Source organism: Phoca vitulina, unplaced genomic scaffold (genome assembly GCF_004348235.1).
Source record: "Phoca vitulina isolate PV1807 unplaced genomic scaffold, GSC_HSeal_1.0 scaffold14, whole genome shotgun sequence".
NCBI classification, from domain to species: domain Eukaryota; kingdom Metazoa; phylum Chordata; class Mammalia; order Carnivora; family Phocidae; genus Phoca; species Phoca vitulina.
In genome coordinates, this window is record NW_022589717.1 from 20173450 (window position 1) to 20199278 (window position 25829).

Consider the following 25829-nt stretch of genomic DNA (forward strand, 5'->3'; position numbering starts at 1 on the left):
GTTCTTACTGGGAACAGACATTTTCTCTGGATATGGGTTTTCCTTCTCTGCATACAATGCTTCTGCCTAAACTACCACTTTACCCACCATCATGGTATTCTACATAGCATTATTTCTGATCAAGGAACTCCTTTCACAGCAAACAAAGTATAGCAATGGGCCCATACTCATGGAATTCATTGGTCTTATCTTGTTCCCCACCCCCCATCCTGAAGCAGCTGGCTTGAGAGAACAGTGGAACAGCCTTTTGAAGACTCAGTTACAGTGCCAACTTGGTGACAACTTGCAGGGCTAAAGCAAAGTTCTCCAGAAGGCTATGTATTCTCTGAATCAATATCTGATATATGATGCTATTTCTCTCACAACCAGGATTCACAGGTCCTGAAATCAAGGGGTAGAAGTAGGAGTGGCACCACTCATTACCCCTGGTGACCTACTAGCAAAATTTTTGTTCCCTCTTACTGAGATCTTATGCTCTGCTAGTTTAGAAGTCTTGGATCCAAACAGAGGAATGCTTCCACAAGGAAACACAACAATGATTCCAATGAACTAAGAGTTAAGAATGCCACTAGGCCACATTGGACAACTCATACCTATGAATCAACAGGCAAAAAAAAGGGTTGTTGTGCTGGCTACGGTGATTGATCCTGGCCATCAATGAGAAATCAGACTGCTAGTCTACCCTGGAGATAAGGAATGTACTCTGTCCGGAATATAAGAGATACTTTAAGGCATCTCTCACTACATGCCCTAAGTGATTAAAGTCAGTCTATAAGAATCCAAACAAAACAGGACTATTAATGGACCGGGACTCTTCAGGAATAAAGGTTTGAGTCACTCCACCAGGCAAAAAACCACAACCAGCTAAAGTGCTTGCTGAAGGCAAAAGGAATAAAGATAGTGAGAAAAAGGTTCTTATAAATACCAGCTATTTATAACATATTTATAACATGACCAGTTACACAAATGAGGACCATAAATATCCTAAATATTTTTTCCTGATTTTGTTATCTGTTTGTGTATGTAATATACTTGCATGGTATGTATAAGAAAAGTATTTTCTTAGTATATATATTAATATATGCAGCAAATATTTTCTCTTTCCTCTTATTCCCTTAAGTAACATAAGATGGAACATACAGTATGCAAGTATTGTTAATTTTACAACATTTGGTATTTACGTTATAAAGATAAAAAGTTATTAAGATATAAAGAAGAGAGAACATCATTCAAAACTTTATCTTCTCTTCTGGGGAAGCAGGGAAACCATATTTCAGGATATTTGGTAAAATTATGATCTTGTCATTGTCTTTATTTGGAGATTAAATATGGTTTAAGGAGATGTGTGGGGGTGCCAAATGGACAAGGGATAGACTGTGTAGTTAATTTTGTATCACCTTGACTGAGCCACAGAGTGCCCAGATATTTGGTCAAGTAGTATTCTTTGGTATGTCTGTAAAGACATTTCTGAATGAGATTAACATCTGATTCACTAGACTGTGTAAAGCAAATTGCTCTACCCAATGTGGGTGAGCTTCATCCAATCCAATAAAGGCCTGAATAGAAGAAAAAGGCAGAGTAAGAGAAAATTCATTTTCTCTGCCTGCCTTCAGACTTAGACTAGAACTATAGCATTGACTCTCCTGGAACTCTAGCTTATCAACTTTAGATCCTAGTACTTCTGTTTCCATAACTGTGTGAGATAATTCCTTATAATAAATCTCAATACAGTTCTGTTTCTATTCATTCTGTTTCTCTGGAGAACCCACACTAATATACTACAAAACTATTTCACCACCACAAAAATCACCCTCAAGCTATCCCTTTATATTCATACCCACCCTCCTCTTCCCCAACCCTACCATCCCTAACTTCTGGCAACCACTAATCCATTCTTCATCTCTAAATTTTGTTTTCATTTTGAGAATGTTATATAAATGGAATCACACTGGGGTGCCTGGGTGGCTGTCGTTAAGCATCTTCCTTCGGCTCGGGTCATGGTCCCAGGGTCCTGGGATCGAGCCCCATATCGGGCTCCCTGCTCTGGCGGGAAGCCTGCTTCTCCCTCTCCCACTCCCCCTGCTTGTGTTCCCTCTCTCGCTGTGTCTGTCTCTGTCAAATAAATAAATAAAATCTTTAAAAAAAATTTTTTTAAATGGAATCACATTATATAACTTTTGAGATTGGCTTTTCTCACTTAAACATAATGTCCTTAAGACCCATCCAAGTGGTGTGTCTATCAAGAGTTTGTTCCTTTCTATTTTGATTAGTATTCCATGGTATGGATGTACCACAATTTGATTAGTCATTCACCTACTGACAAACATTTTGGTTGTTTCTAGTTATTGCCTATTAGAAATAAACCTGCTCTGAACATTTGTGTATGTTTTTGTATGAACATAGTTCTCATTTCTCTGGAATAAAAACCCAGTTTGATGACTCAGTCATATGGTAGTTGCATATTTAATTTCTAAGAAACCGCCAAATAATTTTCCAGAGTAGCTGTATGATTTTGCATTCCTACCAGCATGTATGAGAGATCCAGTTTCTCTGCATCTTTGCCAACATTAGTATAGTCACTATTTTTTACTCTAGCTGTTCTAAGAGGTGTGTAATGATACCTCATGGTCTTTGTATTTCCCTAGTGACTACTGATGTTGAACATCTTTTCCTGTGCTTATTTGCCATCTGTGTATACTCTTCAGTGCAATGTCTTCAGGTTTTTTGCTTTTCAATTGGATTTCTTAATTTTTTTACTGCCCATTTTCTAAAAACTTTTTACTGTGGTGAAACATACATAAAACTTATCTTTTTAACCATTTTTAAGTGTACAGTTCAATATTAAGTACATGTTGCAAAATCATCACCACTATCCAATTCCAAACACTTTTATCCTCCCAAACAGAAATTCTGTATGCATTAAGCAGTAACTCCCAAATTCCTCTTTCCCCTAACCTCTGGTAACTTCTATTCAACTGTCTCTGAATTTGACTTTTCTAGGTACCTCACGTAAGTGGAATCATTTAATTTTTGTTCTTTTGTGTCTGGTTTATTTCACTTAGCATAATGTTTTCAAGGTTGATCCATGTTGTAGTATTTCACTCCTTTTTAAGGCTGAATAATATTGTGTAGATATACCTTATTTTGTTTATCCACTCATCTATTAATGAATATTTAGGTTCTTTCCACCTTTTGGATATTGTGAATAATGCTGCTACAAACACTGGTGTTCAAGTATCCATTTGAGTCCCTGCTTTCAATTCTTTTGGGCATATACCTCCAAGTGGAATTGCTGGACTGGATCACATGGTAATTCTATGTTTAACCTGAGGAATCATCGTTTCCCACAGCAGCTATACCATTTTACATTCTTGTTAGCAATGCACAATTTCTACACATCCTCAGCAACTCTGATTATCCCCCCCTTTTTAAATAATACCCATCCTAATGGGTATAAAGTGGTATCTCATTGTGGCTTTGATTTGCATCTCCCTACTGGCTATTGATGTTAAGCATCTTCTCATGTGCTTACTGGCCATTTGTATATCCGTAATATCTTCTTTGCAGACATATCTATTCACGCCCTTTGCCCATTTTTTTTTTTTTAATGGAGGGCGGGGGGGGGCACAAGGGGGGGGGGGGGGGGCGGGGGTAGAGGGAGAAGGAGAAGCACACTCCCTGCTAAGCAGGGAACCCTGACACAGAACACACAGGGCTGAATCCCAGGACCCTTAGGATCATGACCTGAGCCAAAGGCAGATGCTTAACTGACTGAGCCACCCAGGCGCCCCTCCTTTGCCCATTTTTGAATTGGATTGTTTTGTTATTGTTGAGTTGTAGTTCTGTATATATTCGGGATATTATTCACTTATCAGATGTAAGCTTTGCAAATATTTTCTCCCATACCATGTTTAGTCTTTTCACTCTCTTGATAGTGTCACTGGATACGCAAAAGCCTTTCACTGTTGAATTCTGAGAGTTCTTTATTCTAGGTATGTCTTTGTCAGATACCTGGTTTACAAATACTTTCTCCCAGTCTGTAGCTTGTTTTTTCATTCTCTTAACAGGGTCTTTCACTGGGGAAAAGTTTTTAATTTTGATGAAGTCCAATGTATTGATTTGCTTTTAAGTATTATGTCAAAGTACTCTTATCAAGCCCTAGGTCCCAAGTATTTTTTTCTATGTCTTCTTCTAAAAGTGTTATGATTTTATGTTTTACATTTAAATCTATGATCCATTTTGAATTAATTTTTATATAAGGTGTAAGTTTAAGTCAAGATTTTTCTTTGCCTATAAATATCCAGTTGCTCCAGCACCATTTGTTGAAAAGGCTATCCTTTCTCCACTGAATGGCTTTTGTATCTTTGCCAAAATTCAGTTGAGCATATTTGTGTGTGTCTATTTCTGGGTAGTCTAACCTGTTTAATTGATCTATGTGTCTATTGTTCTGCCAGTACCACATTGTGTTGATTATTGTAACATATAATAAGTATTAAATTTGGGTAGAGTGATTCTTCCCATTTAATTCTTCTTTTCCAAAATTATTGTTATTATTCCAGTTTGTCTTTCCATATAAATTTTAGAATACTCTTGTAACTACAAAAAAAAAAAATCTTGCTGGGATTATAAGAGGAATTATGTTAAACCTATATGTCAGTTTGGGAATAATTAACATCTTTACTACGAGTTCCCAATCCATGAACCCAATATGTATCTTCATATATTTATATTTTCTTTGATTTCTTTCATGAGTGTTTTGTCAATTTCAGTACAAGTCCTGCCCATGTTTTAGAAGATTTATACCTAAGTTGTTTTGTTATGATTGTAAATATTACATTTTTTATTTTGGTTTCCATGTGTTCATTGCTAGTATATACATAAAAGTATAATTGATTTTTGTCTATTATCTTGTATCCTGAGATCTTGCTGAACTCCCTTTTCTAGAAGTTATTTTGTTGATTTCTTGGAATTTTAAAACTAATTCCTTCATTTTGTTAAAAATAATAAAAAGTTCATTTGTTCGATAAATTATTAGATTGTTTACTTTGTGCCAGATACTGTTCTAACTACTAGATATGGAGGTTACTAAGAAAATTAGGGTTTCTTGACCTCATGGAGCTTAGATTCTAGAGGAAAGAAAAGGACTGCAATTAATTAACAAGTTAATTTCACATGATGGCTAAGTACTATAAAGAAATAAACAGAATAACCTAATAGTGTGGTAGATAATCTAGAACTGACCCTATGAGGAGATGACTTCTCAGCAGACTTATATTATAGTAGCCACAGAAGAAAGTTTCAGTAAGTACAAAAGCCCAGAGACCTGAAAGAGTTACCTGAGGAAAAACCATAAGAAGGCCAGTGTGGCTCACATAGTAAGGAGGAGAGTGGTAAGAAAAAGACTCAAGAGCTGCTTCATGTAAAGTCTTGCAGTTAATGGTAGGCACTTGAATTTTATTCTAAATAAGATGGGAAGCACTGAAGGTTTTAAAACTAAGTTGTTAGGTAAGTGTGGTGTGCATTATTTATATCATAAAAAATATTATCCCACCATACCATATTTCTTTCCATCTTTTTAAAATTTAAAAAATGTACATGAACATAAACTGCATGAAGTGATTATTAGCAACTATTCACAAGATGATTTATTAATCACAGCTCTTTCTAGTCTACACAATGAGTTTGCTTTTGATTCTATAAGGAAATATAAATATCCTGGGTAAAGATAACCTCATAGTAGTGCTGTTGCAGTTGGACAACTCTAACCACTGCCTTTGAAAATGTCTTTCCTCTTTGCCTATCACAAACATATAAACACACATTTTTCACCTAATAGCTATTTATTTAACCTTTCATGCTTTCATAACCTTATCTATAAATTGTAGTCACTAATGTCTACTTCCAAAGTCTGTTTTGAGAACTAAGAATAAATTATACTATACTGAGTTCCAGGCAAATAGAGGGTGTTTAATAAATGATAATTCCCTATCCTGAGCTTTTTCTCATTCACCCCCATCACTTAGCTCCTATTTCCAGATCTAAGATAGTTATAAAACCATTAATTCATAACTGGGGCCTTAGAGTAAATTTTTATACAAAATTTTAAAGCCTGTAGCAATAGCACCTATTAATTCAATGATTAGTGGCACAACACCCTTCAACAAAATCTTTCCATAGACTTTTGAAAATATTTTAAGATATTGAACAAGAACATGGTACTGTATGTAACTTTTAGTTGTGGGATAAAATCAATTATGTAAAGCCAGCCACTTTTAACTGAAATCTTATAACAACAGAAGAGCATATTGTGTACATTCTTTTTTTTTACCAATGGCAAAACAGGAAAACATGCTTTGAATACTTTAGCATAAAAACCTACTAAATATTTCATTTCATGCATCTATCACTCAAGAAGTACTTTAAAAATACTGAGTCATGGTGCTTTTGGAAGCCTGACAGTATGAAACTGTGTTATCCGTATTATGCAGACTGAGAACAACTTGCACTATGTTCTCTCAGACATCTTATTTTATAACATTCAATTTCTCAAGACAGAATATTAACAGAAAGAAAGGTTATTAATGATTTGTTAAGTTTTTAACTAACCAGTATTTTTTTCCTTCCTATTTTGGAGCAATTACTTCACTCCTGTTATTCAGCAATCTTCAATGATCTTCAAGTGGCTCCCTAGCAAACCCTCCACTAAGGCTAATTCCAAATCTCTGCTACTCCACAAATCCAGTCCTACCATTCTTCCTCTTAATGTTTTACTTTCTACATTATTTTTGTCTTCCAATATGGCACCATTTCCAGTAAATTCCAACTTTTCTCTGTAGTTTTACCCTCTATCTATTTGAAAAGGAAAAAGTTCCAAAGCTATTCCTGTGCTCTAGCATGACTGTCTTTTAGACTGATCAGTTGCCTTATTTCTCTTTTATCTTCAATTTCTTCCTGCAAACTCAGTCTCAAGTTTCCTCTACTCGGCTCCTTTCTCATCTAAACTGCTATTCTTAAGATTACCCTAATCGACATGTTAAATATATTGGTATAATCATTTTGTAAATTGGTAAAAGCAAAACAATATTTAGCAAAGTAAAAAATGTACAATTTTGTTCATTTTTCTATTGGAAAATATATCTATCTATTCTACTTCTATTCTATCTTAAACCATTTCTTTTAAGTTTTGTCATTATTGGAGGCCATTTATGCCTTATTTCACAACTATATTACCCAAACCTGAATGGGGCTATAATTACACAATTTTTTCCAATTTAAAGGCCTCTGATTAAAGCCTATATTCTTATTGTAAATCTTTGGAATTTAACTTGAAAGAAGTACAAGCATGATGACTGCAGCTGTTTACTGTAAACCGTCTTCAATGTCAGCATGCACACATACAGGCAAACCTCAGAGATACTGCAGGTTCAGTTCCAGACCACTGTAGTATGAAGTGAATATCACAAGAGTCAAATGAATTCTGGGGTTTCCCAGGGCATATAAAAGCTATGTTTACACAATATTGTTGTCTATTAAGTGTGCAAGAGCTTTATGTCTAAAAAAATACATATCTTAATTTAAAAATACTGTATTGCTAAAAGATGCTAACCATCATCTGAGCTTCCAGTGAATCATAATCACTGCTCACAGATTACCATAACAAGTAATGATCAAAAAGTTTAAAATACTACAATAACCAAAATGTGACAGAGCCACAAAATTAGCAAATGCAGTTTGAAAAACAGCGCCAATAGACTTGCTTAACGCATGGTTGCCACAAGCCTTCAATTTATAAACCAGTATCTGCAAACCACTATTTACTCTAGTGCGTGAAGTGCCACAAAATGAGAAACTAAACACTGTGCAATTTTCACCTGGTTTTCTATTTTCAAAGTACTCTTTAATATGACATAGGCAAATATATATCTGTCATTCTTTCTCACCTGCCACCTTTTCCTTACTCTTCCACCATTTTTTGGACAGCTTTTAGTTTTTCAGCGTGCCCCAAAAGCTCACTAAAAAGATAGTTAGAGGATTGATAAAACAAATCTCTACCAATAATGACCCTCACTAAATGCACGCAGCTGCCAGTACAGTTCTTACTTTAATAACCACAACATAGGAGAAGGCACTCACATTTAGGAGCCCTAGCTCATTTCTCGATGAACGAACCAAGACCTAAACCATTTCTCCTCAATCACAGTTTTGAGTTCTCTTCCTTACTTTCTCCCCGAAAGTTTTTCTCTCGTTTCCAAAACTTTCTCATTCACAAAATTTTACATAAACAGCACTTCCTCAGGCTTTCACGAGTAACCTGACCTGCACAGAACCTACAGAGGTCGGAAGGTGGGAATACTAAAGTCGTGGCCACTTCCTCAGCGTCCACTCCCGGCCGCGCCTCCCAAAAAACCGCCTGTGACTCGACACACGTTCCCCAATGACGCGAGAGTCGCCGTGCGACTCGACTGGAAGCGGCCACACCTGCGCAGCAGCGGCGGAGAGAGGCGGGGCGGGGCGGGGAGGGGGTCCGAGCGTAGCCTGGAGGGTGGCCGGGAGTTGGGGAGGAGAAGGGGGAGAGGGGTAAGAGGTGGTTAGAGAGTTGGAGGGGCGGAGGGCCGGAGGGCGGGCCTTTCCGGAGGGACCTCCGTCCTTCACTTCCTGTTTGCGGGAACTTCTGAATCCGGGTCAAGGGGGTTCACCTCCTTATCTTCTCCGGGGCTGACCCGGCACTTTCAGTGACAGCGGCTTCTGACTCAAGCCAGGGCTGGTTTCATCTTACGACCTGCTGAGCCCGGACGTCCACACCTGCCTCGGGACCCTAAGGCGCGCTTCCTCCACCTACTGGCTAGCAGCCACGGGCCTTGAGTGACCGCCGCCGCCGGGGGTCCTCGCCATCCCCTTCGCGCTGATGCTGAGAGGGAGCGCGGGCCCGGGGCGGCGGCGGAGTGCGAGCCGCTGGCTCCCTAGGCCCGCCGCGGGCGGTGCCGGTTCCGACGCTCCCCAGGCTTGCCACCTCCCGCCCGGGCTTGGATGGGCCCCTCTGCCCGATAAATGTGGCTGCTGAGACTGCGGTGGCGGTGGTCGGTGCCGCTGCTGCTGCTGCGCTCCAAGTCCACCTTTGCCGCGGGACTCTCCTGCCCCACGTCGGGACTGTCGCCCCCCCGCTCCTAACCCCCTGGCCCTGGCCTTGCAGTTTGGCGACAATGGACAAGATCCTGGAGGGCCTGGTGAGTTCTTCGCACCCCCTGCCCCTAAAGCGGGTGATTGTGAGGAAGGTGGTGGAATCGGCAGAACATTGGCTAGACGAGGCGCAGTGTGAAGCCATGTTTGACCTGACCACCCGGCTCATCCTGGAGGGCCAAGACCCCTTTCAGCGGCAGGTGGGACACCAAGTGCTGGAGGCCTATGCGCGATACCACCGGCCAGAGTTCGAGTCCTTCTTCAACAAGACATTCGTGTTGGGCCTCCTTCAGCAGGGCTACCACTCGCTGGACAGGAAGGACGTAGCCATTCTGGACTACATTCACAACGGCCTGAAGCTGATCATGAGCTGCCCATCGGTGCTGGACCTCTTCAGCCTGCTGCAAGTGGAGGTGTTACGCATGGTGTGTGAGAGGCCGGAGCCGCAGCTCTGTGCCCGATTGAGCGACCTCCTGACCGACTTCATGCAGTGCATCCCCAAGGGGAAATTGTCGATCACCTTCTGTCAACAGCTTGTTCGAACGATAGGCCATTTCCAGTGCGTGTCCACCCAGGAGAAGGAGCTGCGGGAGTATGTCTCTCAGGTGACAAAAGTGAGTAATTTGCTGCAGAACATCTGGAAGGCCGAGCCCTCCACACTCCTGCCTTCCCTGCAAGAAGTTTTTGCAAGCATTTCTTCCACAGGTAAGTGTCATTATATTCCAGAAAAATCTCTCTTGGAAATTCAGTGTGTCTCTTAGACACACATCATATTTGCTTCTCTGCCCTGAAAACATTCTTAATGGAGAACAAATCTTAATACCCTCATCCAAAGTTTAATTCCCATCCACTTCCGTATTTAGGCTGTCCCTTTGTACCTTTGAAAAAAAAAAAAAGTAGTGTTCCTATTCTAAATGTTGAAAACATTGAGGTCTAAGACCTTTGGCACTAAATAAGTTGCTTAATTACCCAGCCTCTGCTGAAGTTATGGAATGCTTTGAGGATGATAGCTACTAAATAAAGCTTCTATTCATTAGTGACTAATGATAGCATAATAATGTTTACCATATTATTATTGTACTGTGACTCTGTCATCTTGTCATTATAAGTTTTTCCCCTGTTTTTTAATTTTCCCACTTTTTTATTCCTGGGCTGTGTGGTTTGTTTTATTACTGGATTATCACAGTTAACTAGTAGTTTTTGAATACTGACATTTTTTTCTACAATAGTGTACAGGCAGAGAGGGTACAGGTAGAATGAGGGAAAGGAAAGAGTATGAGGACTTAAATAGGTGTTTTTGTACTCAGTGTATAGCCCATGAACTACATCCTTAGAAAGTGGGAAGGAGTCAAGTGATAATTGGCAAGAAAATACTTTCTCACCAGGAATTTTACCTTGCATTTACATTCCTTGTTTGGACTTGGAGCTTTCAGCTCTGTAAATTGTGAAACAATAGACCCAAAACTGTGTTCGCTTCCTCTCTACTTGGTACAACCATTCTCCTTTTCTACTGTTTGAAATTGAACTTGTGAAGCAGGTGTCTTTTATCTTGGGAACCAGAAACAAGAATAGAGTTTTAACAAGCTCCATGTATTCTGATGAATTAAATGTGTTTAGGAAAGAATTACCAACTATATATTTGCAGTATCTGAATTGTTTTAATTTTTTAATTGTAATTTTTCTTGTATTGCCTGTGTTGCTAGAACTGTTAGATTTCCCCAGAACTTTTTCAACAGTGGCAGTAAAGGTGCTTGCCTTGAATTGGCTTAATTATTATATAGTTTAAGCAAAGTCCCCTCAAAATTCACCTTAATTTTTACTTCTTTAAGAGATTTTTTTAAATCTTCCTTAGAACAATGTAATGACTACTGTAATTAATAGTTATAAGTTACTTTGTCTAAAGTGGGAATTTAAATGATACCTTGAATTTCTTTTCTGACTGCTGACTTACAAATGAATATTTTAACACAACAGTGACTTAATATTAATAATGCAGGAAAATAAAGTAACTTATGAACTAAATATGGCGTAGTGAACAGTAGTTTTTATATTGCAGTAGTTCTCTCTATAATGAGCAATCATTGCTACTCACCCTTCATCTCTCATCTCTGTAATTTAACATTCCTTGTATGTTAGAGTCTACCCATGAGGTAGAGCCTAACAAGTGCTTCCTGAGTAACACCTTTGCCGCAAGTACATTTTTTTTTTGTAAATTGTTGTTTCTCTCTAAATACTTCACTTGAACCTTCTTGCCATATTCCTTTTTCTTTTTAATTAAAAAAATAGATACATCATTTGAACCTTCTGTAGCATTGGCAAGCCTTGTGCAGCATATTCCTCTTCAGATGATTACAGTTCTCATCAGGAGCCTAACTACGGATCCAAATGTAAAAGATGCAAGTATGACCCAAGCTCTTTGCAGGTACTTCTTCATGACACTGTAGATGGTGGTGTAGATTTGGGAGGAGGAGATATTTTGTTGTATTTTGTGGGTGATGAAAAACTTAGATGTTTAAAACTGAAATCATAGGATGAAATACATACTCTCCAAACTAATTGGAATGAATTATTTACCTTACTATATAGGTTTGACAGGCCTCCCGGTAATTCAAAGTCCATTTTCAGTTCAGCTTTTTTTAATTCCAAAAATATACACGTGTATACACTTACTGTACAGTAAGGAGTTGGTTGGATTATCAATATGTTTTACTAATTTCCTTACTCATTATGGTTTCCTGCAACCTGTTTCTTCTCCCTGGGTTTTTTAGTTTTTGTTTTTTTAAGCTAAGTACGTACTTTTACGTTCTCTTTCAATCAGAATCTCTGGATAATACACTCTACCTTTGTCTGTTTAAAATATGTTTTTTCTTCCTTATTCTTAAATAGATGATTTGGTAAGATGCAGAATTCTAATTTGATAGTCATTTTCTCTGCATTTTGAAAATAATACTGCATTGTCTTCTGGCATTTATTGTTGCTGATACGGAGTCTGCTGTCAATCCAATTGTCATTCCTTTGTGAGTAGTTAGGCTTTTTCTGGTACTGTTTATGTCTCTTTCTTCTTGATGTCTTTCAGTTTATTCTTATATTTCTAGGTGTAAACTTAATATTTATCCTCAGCATTTTCATGCTTTTATTAATTCATTTGTTCATTTATTCAAAACGTATTTACTGGACACTTACTTACCATGAGTGCTAGGCAGTGTTTCAAAACCTTGAACAAATGGATAAAAAAATCTGTCTTCATGAACTTGCTTTCTAGATGGAGAGGAAGACAGTAAATTAGTAACGTATAAGATGTATCCTGATTTCAGAGATGTCAAAATGTAGAAATATACAGTCACTTGATATTCTAGTTTAATTGGCATGACTTTGCCTTCCTTAGTGGTACATAAACTAATTATACAACCTAAAATTGATTTTGTTTTAGATTTTATTAAATATGATAATTAAAATTATAATTTAGTATTTGAATAGTGATGAGTGTTTTGGAAAAAAAAGTAGATAGGAAGGACATAAAGTATGAGGGAGTGGTTTGCAATTTTAAATAAGATGGGTTAGGAAGACCTCAATGAGAACATGAAGATGAAGTAAAGACGTAAAAGAAATGAGGGAGCAAAGCCTGTGGAGATCTAAGGGGAAGAACATCAATATTGTCTTACAACTCACTAATTTTTTCTTCAAAGGTACCCATTTGTAGAGCTTATTCTAGCTATTGAGTTTCTTTATTTCAATGACTCTATTTTTCTAATTGAGCTTTTCCTCTCTTCCAATTTTTGTTTCACATCTACCTGGGTTTTTTTGTAATTTTTTTCTACAGTGTGCATGCACATGTATGTGTATATATGTGGCACATCTAAATAAAATACAAGGATTTGGAACAAAATGGTTTCTGTGTACCTGTTATAAAACTGCAGTCATGACATATAAACTTAAGTATTTATGTTGTATTTTCCAAAAGCTACATGTATAAATTTTACTATCTGTAACACAAACTTTGGGGACTTGGATTTTTTTCCACCTTTTCCCCCTTTTTATGTAGTGTTTGAAAAGACCCTTCTCTTCTAGCTTTCCTTCTTTTTTCCTTGTGGTCTTAAATTTAACTGAATCAATTTAGCTGTAAATATTACTTTCAGTTTCTTGTTGCTCATTCTCTCAAAGTTCCACAGATCTATATAAATATTGTTCCTGCTATATGGCCTCTATCTCTACTACTCTCAATTTATGGTTATCTCCTTGCCATATTTAGTGTTCTGTATTTTTGTTTTCATCTTCTTGATGTCTTTGTATTCATAGTTCTTAAAATTCTAGAAATCCTGTGACACCATGCTGTTAGGATTTTCTTCATATTGTCTGTTCTTTTTATTTTTCCTTTTCCCTTTATTCGTACCACTTTTTCAATTCTCTTCTATATGTGGTTGATTTCCAAGTCTTTATGTAAAGTTCTCATTGTTCATTTACTTTTAATTTTAAGAAACGCTCTTATCAGGGCACCTGGGTGGCTTAGTCAGTTGAGCCTCCGACTCTTGATCTCAGCTTAGGTTTTCATCTCAGGGTTGTGAGTTCAAGCCCCACATTGGGCTCCACGCTGGGCATGAAGCCTATTAAAAAAAAAAAAAGAAAGAAAGGGCACCTGGGTGGCTCAGTCCGTTAAGCATCTTCCTTCGCTCAGGTCATGATCTCAGGGTCCTGGGATCAAGCCCTGCATCGGGCTCCCTGCTCAGCGGGGAGCCTGCTTCTCCCTCTGCCTCTGCTGCTCCCCCTACTTGTGCTCTCTCTCTCTAATAAATAAATAAAAATCTTTTGAAAAAAAGAAAGACTCATATCCCATCCATCTCTCCATAATGAAATTCCTTATATGTCCTATTTAGCAGTAACACTACTTTATCAGTGTGACCTCAACAGCACTAAAATTTCTTTCTCTTTGAGATGAATGTATCATAAATTATGTTGTCCTTAAGCAAAATAGGAATTCAGAGAATTACATATTTCATAGCTGAAAGTGAAATTAGAAATCAGTTTGTCCGTCACCTTCATTGCCTAGGTAATAATATCTAACATTTTTCATTACATGCCATAAGTCATTGCAGCAGAGTCTTCTAGTTGGTCTTTTTGCCAGCATGACTTATACTTACTTCTCTCTCTTCTCTAAGTCATCCTGATCTATTCAATTTTCCCTTCTGATCAACAATCTGCAGTGACTTCCACCCCTTACTAAATCAGGTGCAAATTCCAATTCTTGGTATTTAGCACTCTTCGTCTTAATTTTTCAACCTTTTCAAAACAGCCATGGTATCCAACTTCTGAATTTGTTTTGTTTTTAAAATATATTTGGTAATTAATTTTTACCTATTTGTTTCTATGGGAAGTTGTGATCCAGTTTTTGTATTTCATTTCTAATTTATCCTGCATGATCCTATTTAACCCATAGTCTATCTGGAGTAATTATTCTTATATTGCAAATGTAACTGAACAGGATAGCAGTGTTTATTTTTATCATACTCCCACCTTCTACTTCCCCATAGTCTATATTTCCCCACACATAGCACTTACCATACTTGAACTGTTATTTTCTGTAATCCAAAGAAATGCAAATACCATACCAGAAACAGATAAATAACATTAAAGTATGAAATTGGCCAGATGTAACTGAAATAATAAGGAATGGGGTACACAAGCACCTTCTAAAAGAGAATGCTGATCCTCAACTCCAGTTTTCTTGTTGCCACAAAGAAATTTGAATTCAGGGGCGCCTGGGTGGCTCAGTCGGTTAAGCAGCTGCCTTCGGCTCAGGTCATGATCCCGGGGTCCTGGGATCGAGTCCCACATCGGGCTCCCTGCTTGGGGGGAGCCTGCTTCTCCCTCTCCCTCTGCCTGCCACTCTGCCTACTTGTGCTCTCTATCTCTCTGTCAAATAAAAATAAAATCTTTAAAAAAAAAAAAAGAAATTTGAATTCAGTGTTGCTGATCTGATTTTTCAAAAGAAGCCTATAATCCAGTTTTTTATGTGAAATTTCCCAATTTTTAAAACAGTGGAACAAGGTAAACTGAGGCTAGATCTAGCCATGAAGGTGCCATCTAAAAGTAAAAATTGATTTTATTCTGTACAAATTAAGAATAAATCTATTTTTTTGTCTTTTATAATATTGCCAATTTTAATGTTAAGATTTTCAAGTTGCATTTTTTTGCAACTTGAATGGTTTCATTTATTCAACAAATTTGAACTCCTTCTCAGTGCCAAGCACTGTGCTAAGTACTGGGGATCCACAGATTAAAGATTAAAAAAAAACAACAACAAGAAGATCACTGCTTTTAAGCTCATGGTCTAATGGAGGAAAGAAGATTTCAAAGTACATAAATTACAACTATAGTTAAATGTTCTTTAAATAGTAAGAAATTAACTCAATATATCAGGGTTAAGTGTCCTTAAAATTCATGTAGTAACCAATACATGGTGGACAAGATTAGCGTAGTTAACCATAAAAATAACTCATCCTACAATGCCTGTGCCTGAAAGGATTTGGGCATATATATGCAAGTCCAATCAAATTGAAGCAGAACTGGAATATAACTAAAGTGTAGCTAAAAGCATTGCATTTATACACTAGCAGAGCTTAGTTCAAACACCAGTACTTCTGTTTATTAATTGTGTAACTGTTGACAAATTTCCTAACTTTTCTTACCAGTTTGAAAGCAGAAATTGTAACTATTATGTTTTCAGCACTTAACAGAGTAACTGTTATATAATAGGCACTCAAATATTTGTTGAGTGAATGGCTTCTAATTCATGTTACTTCTGACTTGAAGTTTCTTTAGGATGGTCAGGAGATTGCGTACATATGGGATAAGGTAAAGAGTGAAGGCTTTTGAGATGGGAAGCTAGAAATGGGGAGGAGAGGAAAAAGCTGATTGGGTGATTAGGTATAATGATTAGATATAATGAAGCTGATTGGGTGATTAAGTATAATGAAGATTAGGTATAATGGCCAAGTGGAATTTTCTACTCTGCTCTTAGATCTGAGCTAAGGGAGTTCTGGCCCAGGGCCCCGTGTTCTGGAGAGCCCAGTTTCTTTCTGCTCTGGAGGTACCATTCCCCACAGGGCAGAGTTCACAGAGCCAAGGACATGTGCTCACATATAGTTCTTCTCTCTGAACCACATCTTTTTTTGTGTGCATATTTGTACTAAAAAAATACAAAACGTGTCCTAACGTGATTTTTTTAAACGAGAACAGTTTTTAAAAGACTTATTGTCACTTTTTTTCTTCTTTAATTGAACAATATCTCAGATCTTTCCGTGTTAGATCCTCACGGATAGATTCATATAGATCCATCTCATTCTTTAAAACTCTACATGATGTTCCATAGTATATTTAGCCATTCCCTTATTGATGGACATTTAGATTGTTTGCATTTTTCCATATCCTAGATACAGTGCTACAGTGAACTTACTCTTTATACACAAATGCAAGTGTCTCTCTACTCCCTGTATGTAGAGTGGCTACAAACTTTTATGAAAATCAGCTTAACAACAGTTAGAATATGTGGAACAGCTGTCAGAGGCTATTTTAATGATTTGTAACCATCATTATTTGAAGAAGATGGCCAGAAAAACAAGAAGGGAAATAAAATATGTGTAGGCAACATAAGGAACATACAGATAACTTGTAATTAACATAAGCATGTGGACTTTGGGCCACTCTGGTTCCATCTGATGGAACATTTTAATCTTAAGAGCAAAAACTTTAAAAAAAGATAACACTCTAGTGTTAATGTAGTTAGTTATAGCATAGCTATTGTGAAAATAACTATGTCAATTTTGAACATGTCAATTTTTTTAACATGTTAGTTGCTCTTTTGGGCAGTGCTTTTGTACTTAGTATTTATGTTTGACATTTTGTTCAATTATTTATTTATTTATTGCCACATATGTTGATATTTGGTAGAAGAGAGGCATTCACAATGAGTATTTCCGGTGTCATATATTAACTCATGTAGTCTTCAAATCAACCCTGTAAAATAAACATGTTTATCTATAATCTACAGATAACGAAACTGAGACACAGAGTTTAAATAACTTACATAGGTATTAGGGCCCCCCAACTAATAAATGGTAAGTTGAGATTTTGAAACCAGATCACTCTGATTTTAAAAACCTTTTTTTTTTTTTCCACTACTATTTCTTATTGTGTAATCCCCAAAACTGGATTATTGGATCAAATACTATGAACATTTGACCCAAATGCTTTCCAAAAGGGTTGTACCGCTCTTCATTGTGATTCATATTTAACATTAAGGACAGTCTCCATCACATCCCATATTACTTTGTCTTTATTTCCATTAAACTGAGTTGATATTCAAGAAGAACACTCACTAATTCAGTATGAGGCCATTTAGTGTATTTACACATTCAGTGCCCTTTTATCTATGTAAAGCTTCCTTTCTTGTCTTGGTATAGTAGGATAATGAAAGGGATGAAAAGACCTGTTTCACAACTCAAAATAGTCATTTTTAACGGTGCATTTCATATTTAGACTGCAATCACCAGAAAGGAGAAATTTTGTTTCCATGTATCTTAGCCCAATAGCTACATTTGAACTGTTCTTCTTTCAGTAAATTTGCCTTATAAATTCTAGATAGCACTGTGTAGAATCAACTTAAAACTGCATTTATGTGAAATGACACTTTATCAGAAATTCTTTTTATTGAAATATGTAAGAAACTGTCAGCTTACAAGATTGGAAACTCCTTGATTACAAGCACCTTTATACTCATTTCTGCATCTTGAACAGTGCTTTTCACAAGCAAGCTCAGTAAATATTGAGTCACAAAAGAAGGAACCCCTGTACCTACTGTAACTCTTGTTATTCCTAACTAAAAGACGCTGAAAATATTTTCACGACTGATAGTTTTGTTTTTAAATTTTCAGAATGATTGACTGGCTATCCTGGCCATTGGCTCAGCATGTGGATACATGGGTGATTGCACTCCTAAAAGGACTGGCAGCTGTCCAGAAGTTTACTATTTTGATAGATGTTACTTTACTGAAAATAGAACTGGTAAGTGGGAGTATATAAATCTCTTAGAATGAATGGTCTCAATCTTTTAATCTTTGGGTAGTCCCCTATAAAGCATGTTGAATATGTTCTTGTTTTTGGTTTGGTTTTGAATCATAATTTTGAAATAGAAATTAAGAATGGTATTTAAGTATAGGTAATTAAAATAATTTTGCTGTTTTCAAGTATCTAATATGAAAACCTATTCCTCCCATTATCTCTTAAATCCAACTAATCAAGCTTTTACCACCATTAGTCTACCAAAACTATCTTTGACACCAGTGCTTTCCCGTATTGCTAACCTCAGGAGTTACTGCTCAGGCCTCCTCTCATTTGACCTATAAGCAGCATTTGACACAGTTGATCACTCCCTCTTGAAACACTTGCCTCACTTAGTTTTTGTCCTAGTTCTCTTGACTTTTGTCCTAGTTTACTGGCACCTCAGTCTCCCATGATGGATCTTTCTAACTTTAGAGTGCTTTAGAGTTTCATTTTTGAGCCATTTTCTTCTCAGTCCATTCTCCCAGCATATGTGTCCCATGGTTTTAAATAATGTTTCTAAATTAATGACTGCCAGGTATATATTTCTTGTTCATTATTTTCCCATTAACTCCATAATCATGTATCCAAGTGTCTATACTTAAATCTCAAATTCAACTTATCCACGATCTAATTTCTGATTTTTCCCTCCCAGACCTGCTCTTCCCCATCCTAAATAGTGACTCCATCCTACTCTCCCAGGACAAAACCTGAAAGCTATCATTCTTTCTTTCCATTCTCTCTCAGCCCTTATCCTACAAATCCTATCGACTCCACCTTTAAAATGTCCAGAATCTTACCACTTTTAACCAGCTTCATCAATACCACCTTGGTCCAAAGCCCTCATCATCCCTTGCTGTACAGATTGCAGTAGTCTCCCTGCTCCTGCCCTTGGGCCCCTACAGGTGTCACACAAGACCTACATGATCTAGCCCACTGCTGCTTCTCTCCTTGAGTCTCCCACTATTATTGCCTCAGTCTCTGTACTTTGCTTACACTGCTCTCTTTGCTCTGTCTCTAGTACACCAGGCTGGAGACCTCAGGGCTTTTGTAGTGCTTGGCCTTTGCCTTGCTTATTATGCTCTTCTCCCAGGTATCTGCAGGCTTACTTTCATTTCCTTCAGTTTTTTATAGTCAGATGTCACCTTTTAAATGACACATTTTTTTAATACCCTAATAAAATAACAGACCCCTTTGCTACTCAACAGTCCCTATTCTTCATACCCTGTTTTCATAGTACTTATCTCCATGTTACATTTTATTGTCTACCCACCCTGGAGACAGTAAGCCCTATCAAATTAGAAATTTTTTTTAATCCACTGTTGTATCCTCAGTACCTAGAACAATGCCAAGCAATAGTAGGTACTCAATCAATGTTTGTTGAATGAAATCGAATGAAGCATGGGCCAAGGAACAATCACTTTGTAGGTAAGGCTTGACAGATTTGTATTTGATCAAGGGGTTTTAAGAGTTTTTTAGGCCACTATATTCCCTTGATCTCTGTCATGTTGTTATTTCCCAACTTTCTCTCCCAAAGTGACGTATTATGGTAGAACTTTCCAGGAAGGGGAATAGTCACATAAATATTTTTGGTCCAAGGAAAATAACCACTGATTGCGTTAATGATTTCCCTACAAACTCATAAGGTGGATGTCTTATCTTTTTTGAAGGTTTTTAATCGACTTTGGTTTCCTCTTGTGAGACCTGGTGCTCTTGCAGTTCTTTCTCACATGCTGCTCAGTTTTCAGCATTCTCCAGAGGCTTTCCATCTGGTAAGTTAGGACACAAGCTTTCTGCACTGAAGAACTTTGTGTTAAAATTTAGTTTAATATGGAGTCACATTTGTATATAGTGAAAAAGATTATAGGTTAGTCCTGAATCTATTTTCTTGTAGCTTTATGATTTCTTAGAAAATTGAGGTTGTGGGGATTTCCCTCTAAAGAATATATTTTCACAATGTTTTGAGTCTCACCAAAACTGCCGCACTTACAACCACTATCAGCAGTTGAATATTATTGCTCTACATGAGAGATGTCACGTGTCAGTGTCACTGATGGTTGTCTGTTGCACGTAGAACAGTGTAGAAGAAAAATGCTTTAGAATTTCAGAAATGTGAAAACATCAGGTGTTGTTTTATCGCCCCAGAATTAAGACTTCATTCTCTTCCAACCCATAATGTACAAATGCTATTAACTCTACCTTTAAAATATATCCAGAACCCTACGACTTTTAATGAGCTACATCACTGGTTTTGATCTGATTTGATTTGACTTCAGTTCTTTGATTATCAGTCATTACATGTGGAAATGACAAAATGTTATTTTGAGAACCTGTCCATTTATCTATCTAGTGTATCACAGGAAAGCAGTGCTTTATGTGGTTATTTGCTTCTCCTAGGGTCTGATCCCCAGGACTAGACTCTCATTATTAGTACACCCACAAGGTAAATATCCTAGGAATGCTGACTCAGTACAAGCAAATTCAAGGGAGACTGATGAAGAAGTGCTGAATTCCAGTTGTTGATTATTAGCTAGAAATAGAACTAGCCTCAAAGAACCACATGCATACTTAGGCTACTTAGTGCCTCACTACTACTGAAGGAAAATCTGCAGGCTTTATAGAAAGTAATCCTTATCAACAAGTAATTATATTATACATTGTCACTTAGAATAGGTTTTTCTGAGAATTTCTACAGTTAATTGCATAATTGATGATCTTGACCATCAACCAATAACCTTATATCTGTCACATAAACAAAACTCAAAACTCGAACTAAGATAGCACGTGTACTAGCTAAGTCTAATAAGATATAGAACATCAATCATTTGTGTCAGTCTTCAGGCACAATCATGTGTGGGCCATTTGAGAAAAGGTTTATTTTCAGATTTTCTGAGAAGGAGATTCTCTAACCTACTCATCCATTCTAATGTTTATTGCTCTTCACACTGAGGACATTTCTTAATCTCTCTGATTAGCCATTTATGCCATACTCTAAATCTGTTTTTTTTTAAAGATAGAGTTTTTTAAAAGATGGAGGATATCTCCATATGTTGTATTGCTTTTTCTGAAAAAAAAAAAAAAAAGATAGTTAAAATAAAAATGGTTGACTCTGAAATATTTGGCTTATTGAAATATTGATATGAAACCATTTATTTAAGGATTAATTAGATCTGAAATTGAAAATTGTCATCTGGCTTAGTAAATTCTAAAAACTAAGATCTAATTATTGCCTACATACTGTGTATAGCCTGACTGGCTACTCAACTAAATTGAACTTGGGCATCTAGTGGTGTGTCATGTAGTAGTTAAGTCAACTATAATTCTCAGTGAAGGACACAGGTTTAGAAGTTGTTAAATATGATCAATAACCTGGAATCACCAACATGGCATTTTAGAGCAAACCAAGATTGATGTTATAATATGTGTTATTATAGACCAAATCGCTTTTTATATGCCTCTTATAAGTGGAAAGAAATTTATTTTAAACAAAACATCAAAGTTTCTAATAAGTTATACACATTTTCTCAAATAGTAACTTAAATTTAGTGAGTATTACAGTAAATGTCCACAAATATTTAGATTTGCTCACTCAAAAAAAATCAACTTTCAAGCAGTTAGAAAGTAATAGCTTGCTTGGACATATATTTATATGCCTGTGAAGAACTTAGTCTCATTTCTATGTTAGTAATAATTCTGACCATATAGGATATAATAGTAGACAACTATATTACCTGATTGCAAAGACCAGATCTACACTAGGAAGGCTTTTGGAAGATTTGGAATTATAAATTAAATAATCATTTTTTTAAATTATTTTCTCTTCTTCTCTTCCATTTCTCTCTCTCATTTCACCTGTGAGGAAACAAAATAATTTTGGATTTCTGCTACTTTAGCAAGAGAGTATCTGAAAGATGTGGCTTTATGGAGCAGAACTATAATTCAGCTTTGTTTAGAAATGAGAGATGAGAACAGTAGAGTGAACTTATTAGGAACTGATGGTTTCATGGTCAAATTAATACCTTTGATGGAGGTAAGAACAAAGAAGGTAGTGCAAAAGTTAAAATGCGATTTTAAGACTTGAAGCATAAAATCAGAGCAAAATGAGAATAGCACTGTTAATTTAAGAATATGATTGTTCCTTTTAGGAGGAGGGAAAGGGAGTTGATCATGATGCTACTATAATTGTTGTTACTGCCATTGGTGATAAGACAATAAGCCATAACTTCACTTTTATCACAAGTTAGCAACCAAAAAATGTTCTACAAATAGAACATAATATTATTAGAAGCCTTTTACATATGAAGTATAAATGTGTATTATTAGATTGTGATTAATAATTAATTGGAACAAGGATACCACTGCACTAATGGAATGAGCCATTTCTGCAAAACCAAGTTTATCTTGTTAATAACCTCTTGAATATGTGATGACTCTATATTGACTTTAGTCTAATTTTATAATGAAAGGACACTGTTGTGCTTATTATCAATACTAAGTCTTCTACATGTTTTTGAACAATGAGCATTTTAAATTTCCCTTTTATTTTTAACTCCAGTTTCTTAAAAATAATAGAAATTTCTGATTCCATTTATTTTTAGAACCATCTCCTCCTTTTGGAGGTGGGGAATTGAAGGCATTAATAAGGATAACCATGCTAACATAAGACATCTTCCCTATACTTATCTAAAAGAAGAGCCTGAGCTGTAATTTTAGTTATTTTAGTTACTTTCTTGAAGTAGACTTTAATGTGCAATGTACAGTGTTTAATTCTTTCAAGTGAAAAATCTAAAATTCACACTAGATGGAGCTCTTAAGCTAATTCTAGGTTTATATTTTAAAAGTTTGTTCCTATTAAACAATCTGGTAAATATAATAGTCCTAACATTTTTCGACTTAACATTTTTCAGAATGGTAGAGGTGACTAAGGCTTCTATTTTGTACCTTAGTTTGTGTTTTAGATGGAGTATAAGGAAAAGGGGAGGGGTCTTAATATGGAATTAAAATTATATGTGACTTTGAAACTCAATTTACCTTGATATTCTAGAAATTTTAACTTCATAACTTTTTTAGAAAAAGACTGACTGAACATACGGAAAAGTACTTGCTGATCATGTAACATTTGCATTCCATTTGTAGGCTAGAGAATTTGTTGCCATTTGTATAAATAGAGGGATGTTTGTCTTTTTGTCTTTTTTCTCTTCAGATTATTCCTTACATAGTTAATTTGGTTCACTCCTTCAAAAGTGATGGTCTGCCTTCCAGTACAGCTTTCTTAGTGCAGTTAACAGAACTGATACACTGTATGATGTATCATTATTCTGGATTTCCAGATCTCTACGAACCTATTTTGGAAGCAATAAAGGTATGATGGTAGTTGCACCAATATTTGTATAGCTGCAGACCATGATGTGATAGATGAATGTAGTGAAACATTTCTATAACTATTCAATTTACTATTCTATGGTAATATGCTTTTTATTTGAAAAATGTAATTGGAATCAGGGTTCATTAATATTTGGAAGTAATCTCTTTCTTATTTGTTATAACTAATCTAAATAACCATATTTCTTCAGTTCTACAGTGCCATCAATTATAAGGCATATCTTTAAATTTATAACAGCTGTTGGGGAAATTTGTTTAAAAAGAAATGCTACATTAAGTGAATACATACGATGTCCAGTATCAGAATTGTTAAAATATTTTTTTTTAAGATTTTATTTATTTATCTGGGAGAGAGAGAGAGAGCATGAGCAGGGGGAGGGGCAGAGAGAGAAGCAGCAGCAGACTCCCCACTGAGCAGGAAGCCCAACATGGAGCTTGATCCCGGGACTCCTGGATCATGACCTGAGCAGACGCTTAACGGACTGAGCCACCCAGGCTCCTATAGTAGTGTTAAAAAACATCTTAGAATCAAGAAAAGGCAATTCAATAAAATATTTGACTTTGTTTCCTTACTTGTTTTTATTCCATTTTTGCTATGGACTGTTCATGAAGATCCATATTTTATAGAATCTTTACTTGAGCTCTTTGTGAACTTACCCTGTTTTTCAACTTTGTGTAGATAGTAGACCTAAAAAGCACTGATTCTGTTTGTCTTAAAGAATGGGTCACGATATACATACTTCACTCTTAAATTTACTGCATAATCAGGGTGTCGCAAAAGAATTGGAAAATTTGCCTCAGGCAGACCGAATCAGAAGTTATTAGAAATCAGTTCTATTAATAATGTTCCTTTTTGAGATCTGAAATACAAGATAAGTCTCATTATCTTTATTACCTCTTCTGTATCTGAAATGAATACAAAGTTTATTCTTTTTACTATGTAGCTAGCTAAATCAAACTGATTTTGGTTGAACCCAAAACAAGACTGTTGAGCAATTAATGTATTCCAGTAGTGTGACATTTGACCCTCCAGAAATAAATGTTTTTATGTATAGGAGCATTTTATCTTGAACTTAATAGTAATGTTAATCTCTTTCTACGGTGTCTCTCTGTGAAGATAGATGATTCACCTCTTCCCATTAATTGCCGTTTTTCAGTGCTTTACATGTTGAGAACTCTGACAACTGAAATAGGCTCAGAAGAAGCAAGGTTCTCACTCCTAATCCAAGAGCAACACTTTTCTATTAGCTGTCAACAACAAGAAAATTAAGAGATAAAAATTCCTTCAGAAAATATTTTCTGAGGTCTAAGTACCAGATGGTAGTAGCAGTCAAAAAAAAGGCTTAATGATGTTACCAACTTTCATTATTCTCCATTGCTCTATTCATGCTTGAAATCACTTAGATTTAAAATTGTATCTCAGGGCACCTGGGTGGTTCAGTCCATTAAGCTTCTGCCTTTGGTTCAGGTCATGATCCCAGAGTCCTGGGATCGAGCCCCGCGTCAGGCTCCCTGCTCACTGGGGAGCCTGCTTCTCCCTCTCCCTCTGCCGTTCCCCCTGCTTTTGCCTGCTCTCTCTCTCTCTCAAATAAATAGATAAAATCTTTAAAATAAATAAATAATAAAATAAAATTGTATCTCAAATATCATAGAGCAGATAAAAGAATCTGTATCTTTTAATAATTTTCTATATTGTTAAACATGAGATTGAGTTTTATTTTTCCAAGTCAGAGGTCATTGTGCTTAGGTGCTTTCATTTTCATCCCGATTACTTTGAGCTTTTATTTCTAAGGGTTAATATTGAGTAAATAGTAGTAGTGAATGAAAAGGAGATATTTTTTACTTTCACTAGAAAATTTGAAAGCAAATTGTCTAGGTTATTCAGTTGTGTGCTAATTTAAGTCCTCATTCTAGTCCCTTTGAGTAGCATTGCAGTATACTCTCTGACCTCAGTTTTATTCTGAAACATTTTCCTGCCACATTGGAAACATAAATAGTTCAAGTGTGACTTGAATTCCTCATTCTTGAATATTTCTTAACTTGATAAACTCTACTTTTAGGATGTACTTATTAATTTTAGGAGACAATTATTTTTGCCATGTAATATAATGTAACTTTTTCTGATGACTGGTCAAGTATTGGGGTGATTTCAAAACTAAGTGGAAGAAAAGAAAGGT

General features: G+C 36.3%; 1 protein-coding gene across 1 annotated transcript in view; it reads left to right on the top strand.

Moving 5' to 3' along the window:
• The first annotated feature begins 8625 nt into the window (after window positions 1–8625).
• USP38 (ubiquitin specific peptidase 38) overlaps window positions 8626–25829 on the top strand; it is a 31332-nt gene continuing 14128 nt past the window's right edge. Inside the window, exons 1-5 of the mRNA XM_032412910.1 lie at window positions 8626–9882; window positions 11464–11599; window positions 18105–18234; window positions 19941–20042; window positions 23474–23632. Coding sequence (XP_032268801.1) covers window positions 9201–9882; window positions 11464–11599; window positions 18105–18234; window positions 19941–20042; window positions 23474–23632 — 1209 coding nt within the window. The 5' untranslated portion in view covers window positions 8626–9200. The remainder of the gene's footprint in view (window positions 9883–11463; window positions 11600–18104; window positions 18235–19940; window positions 20043–23473; window positions 23633–25829) is intronic.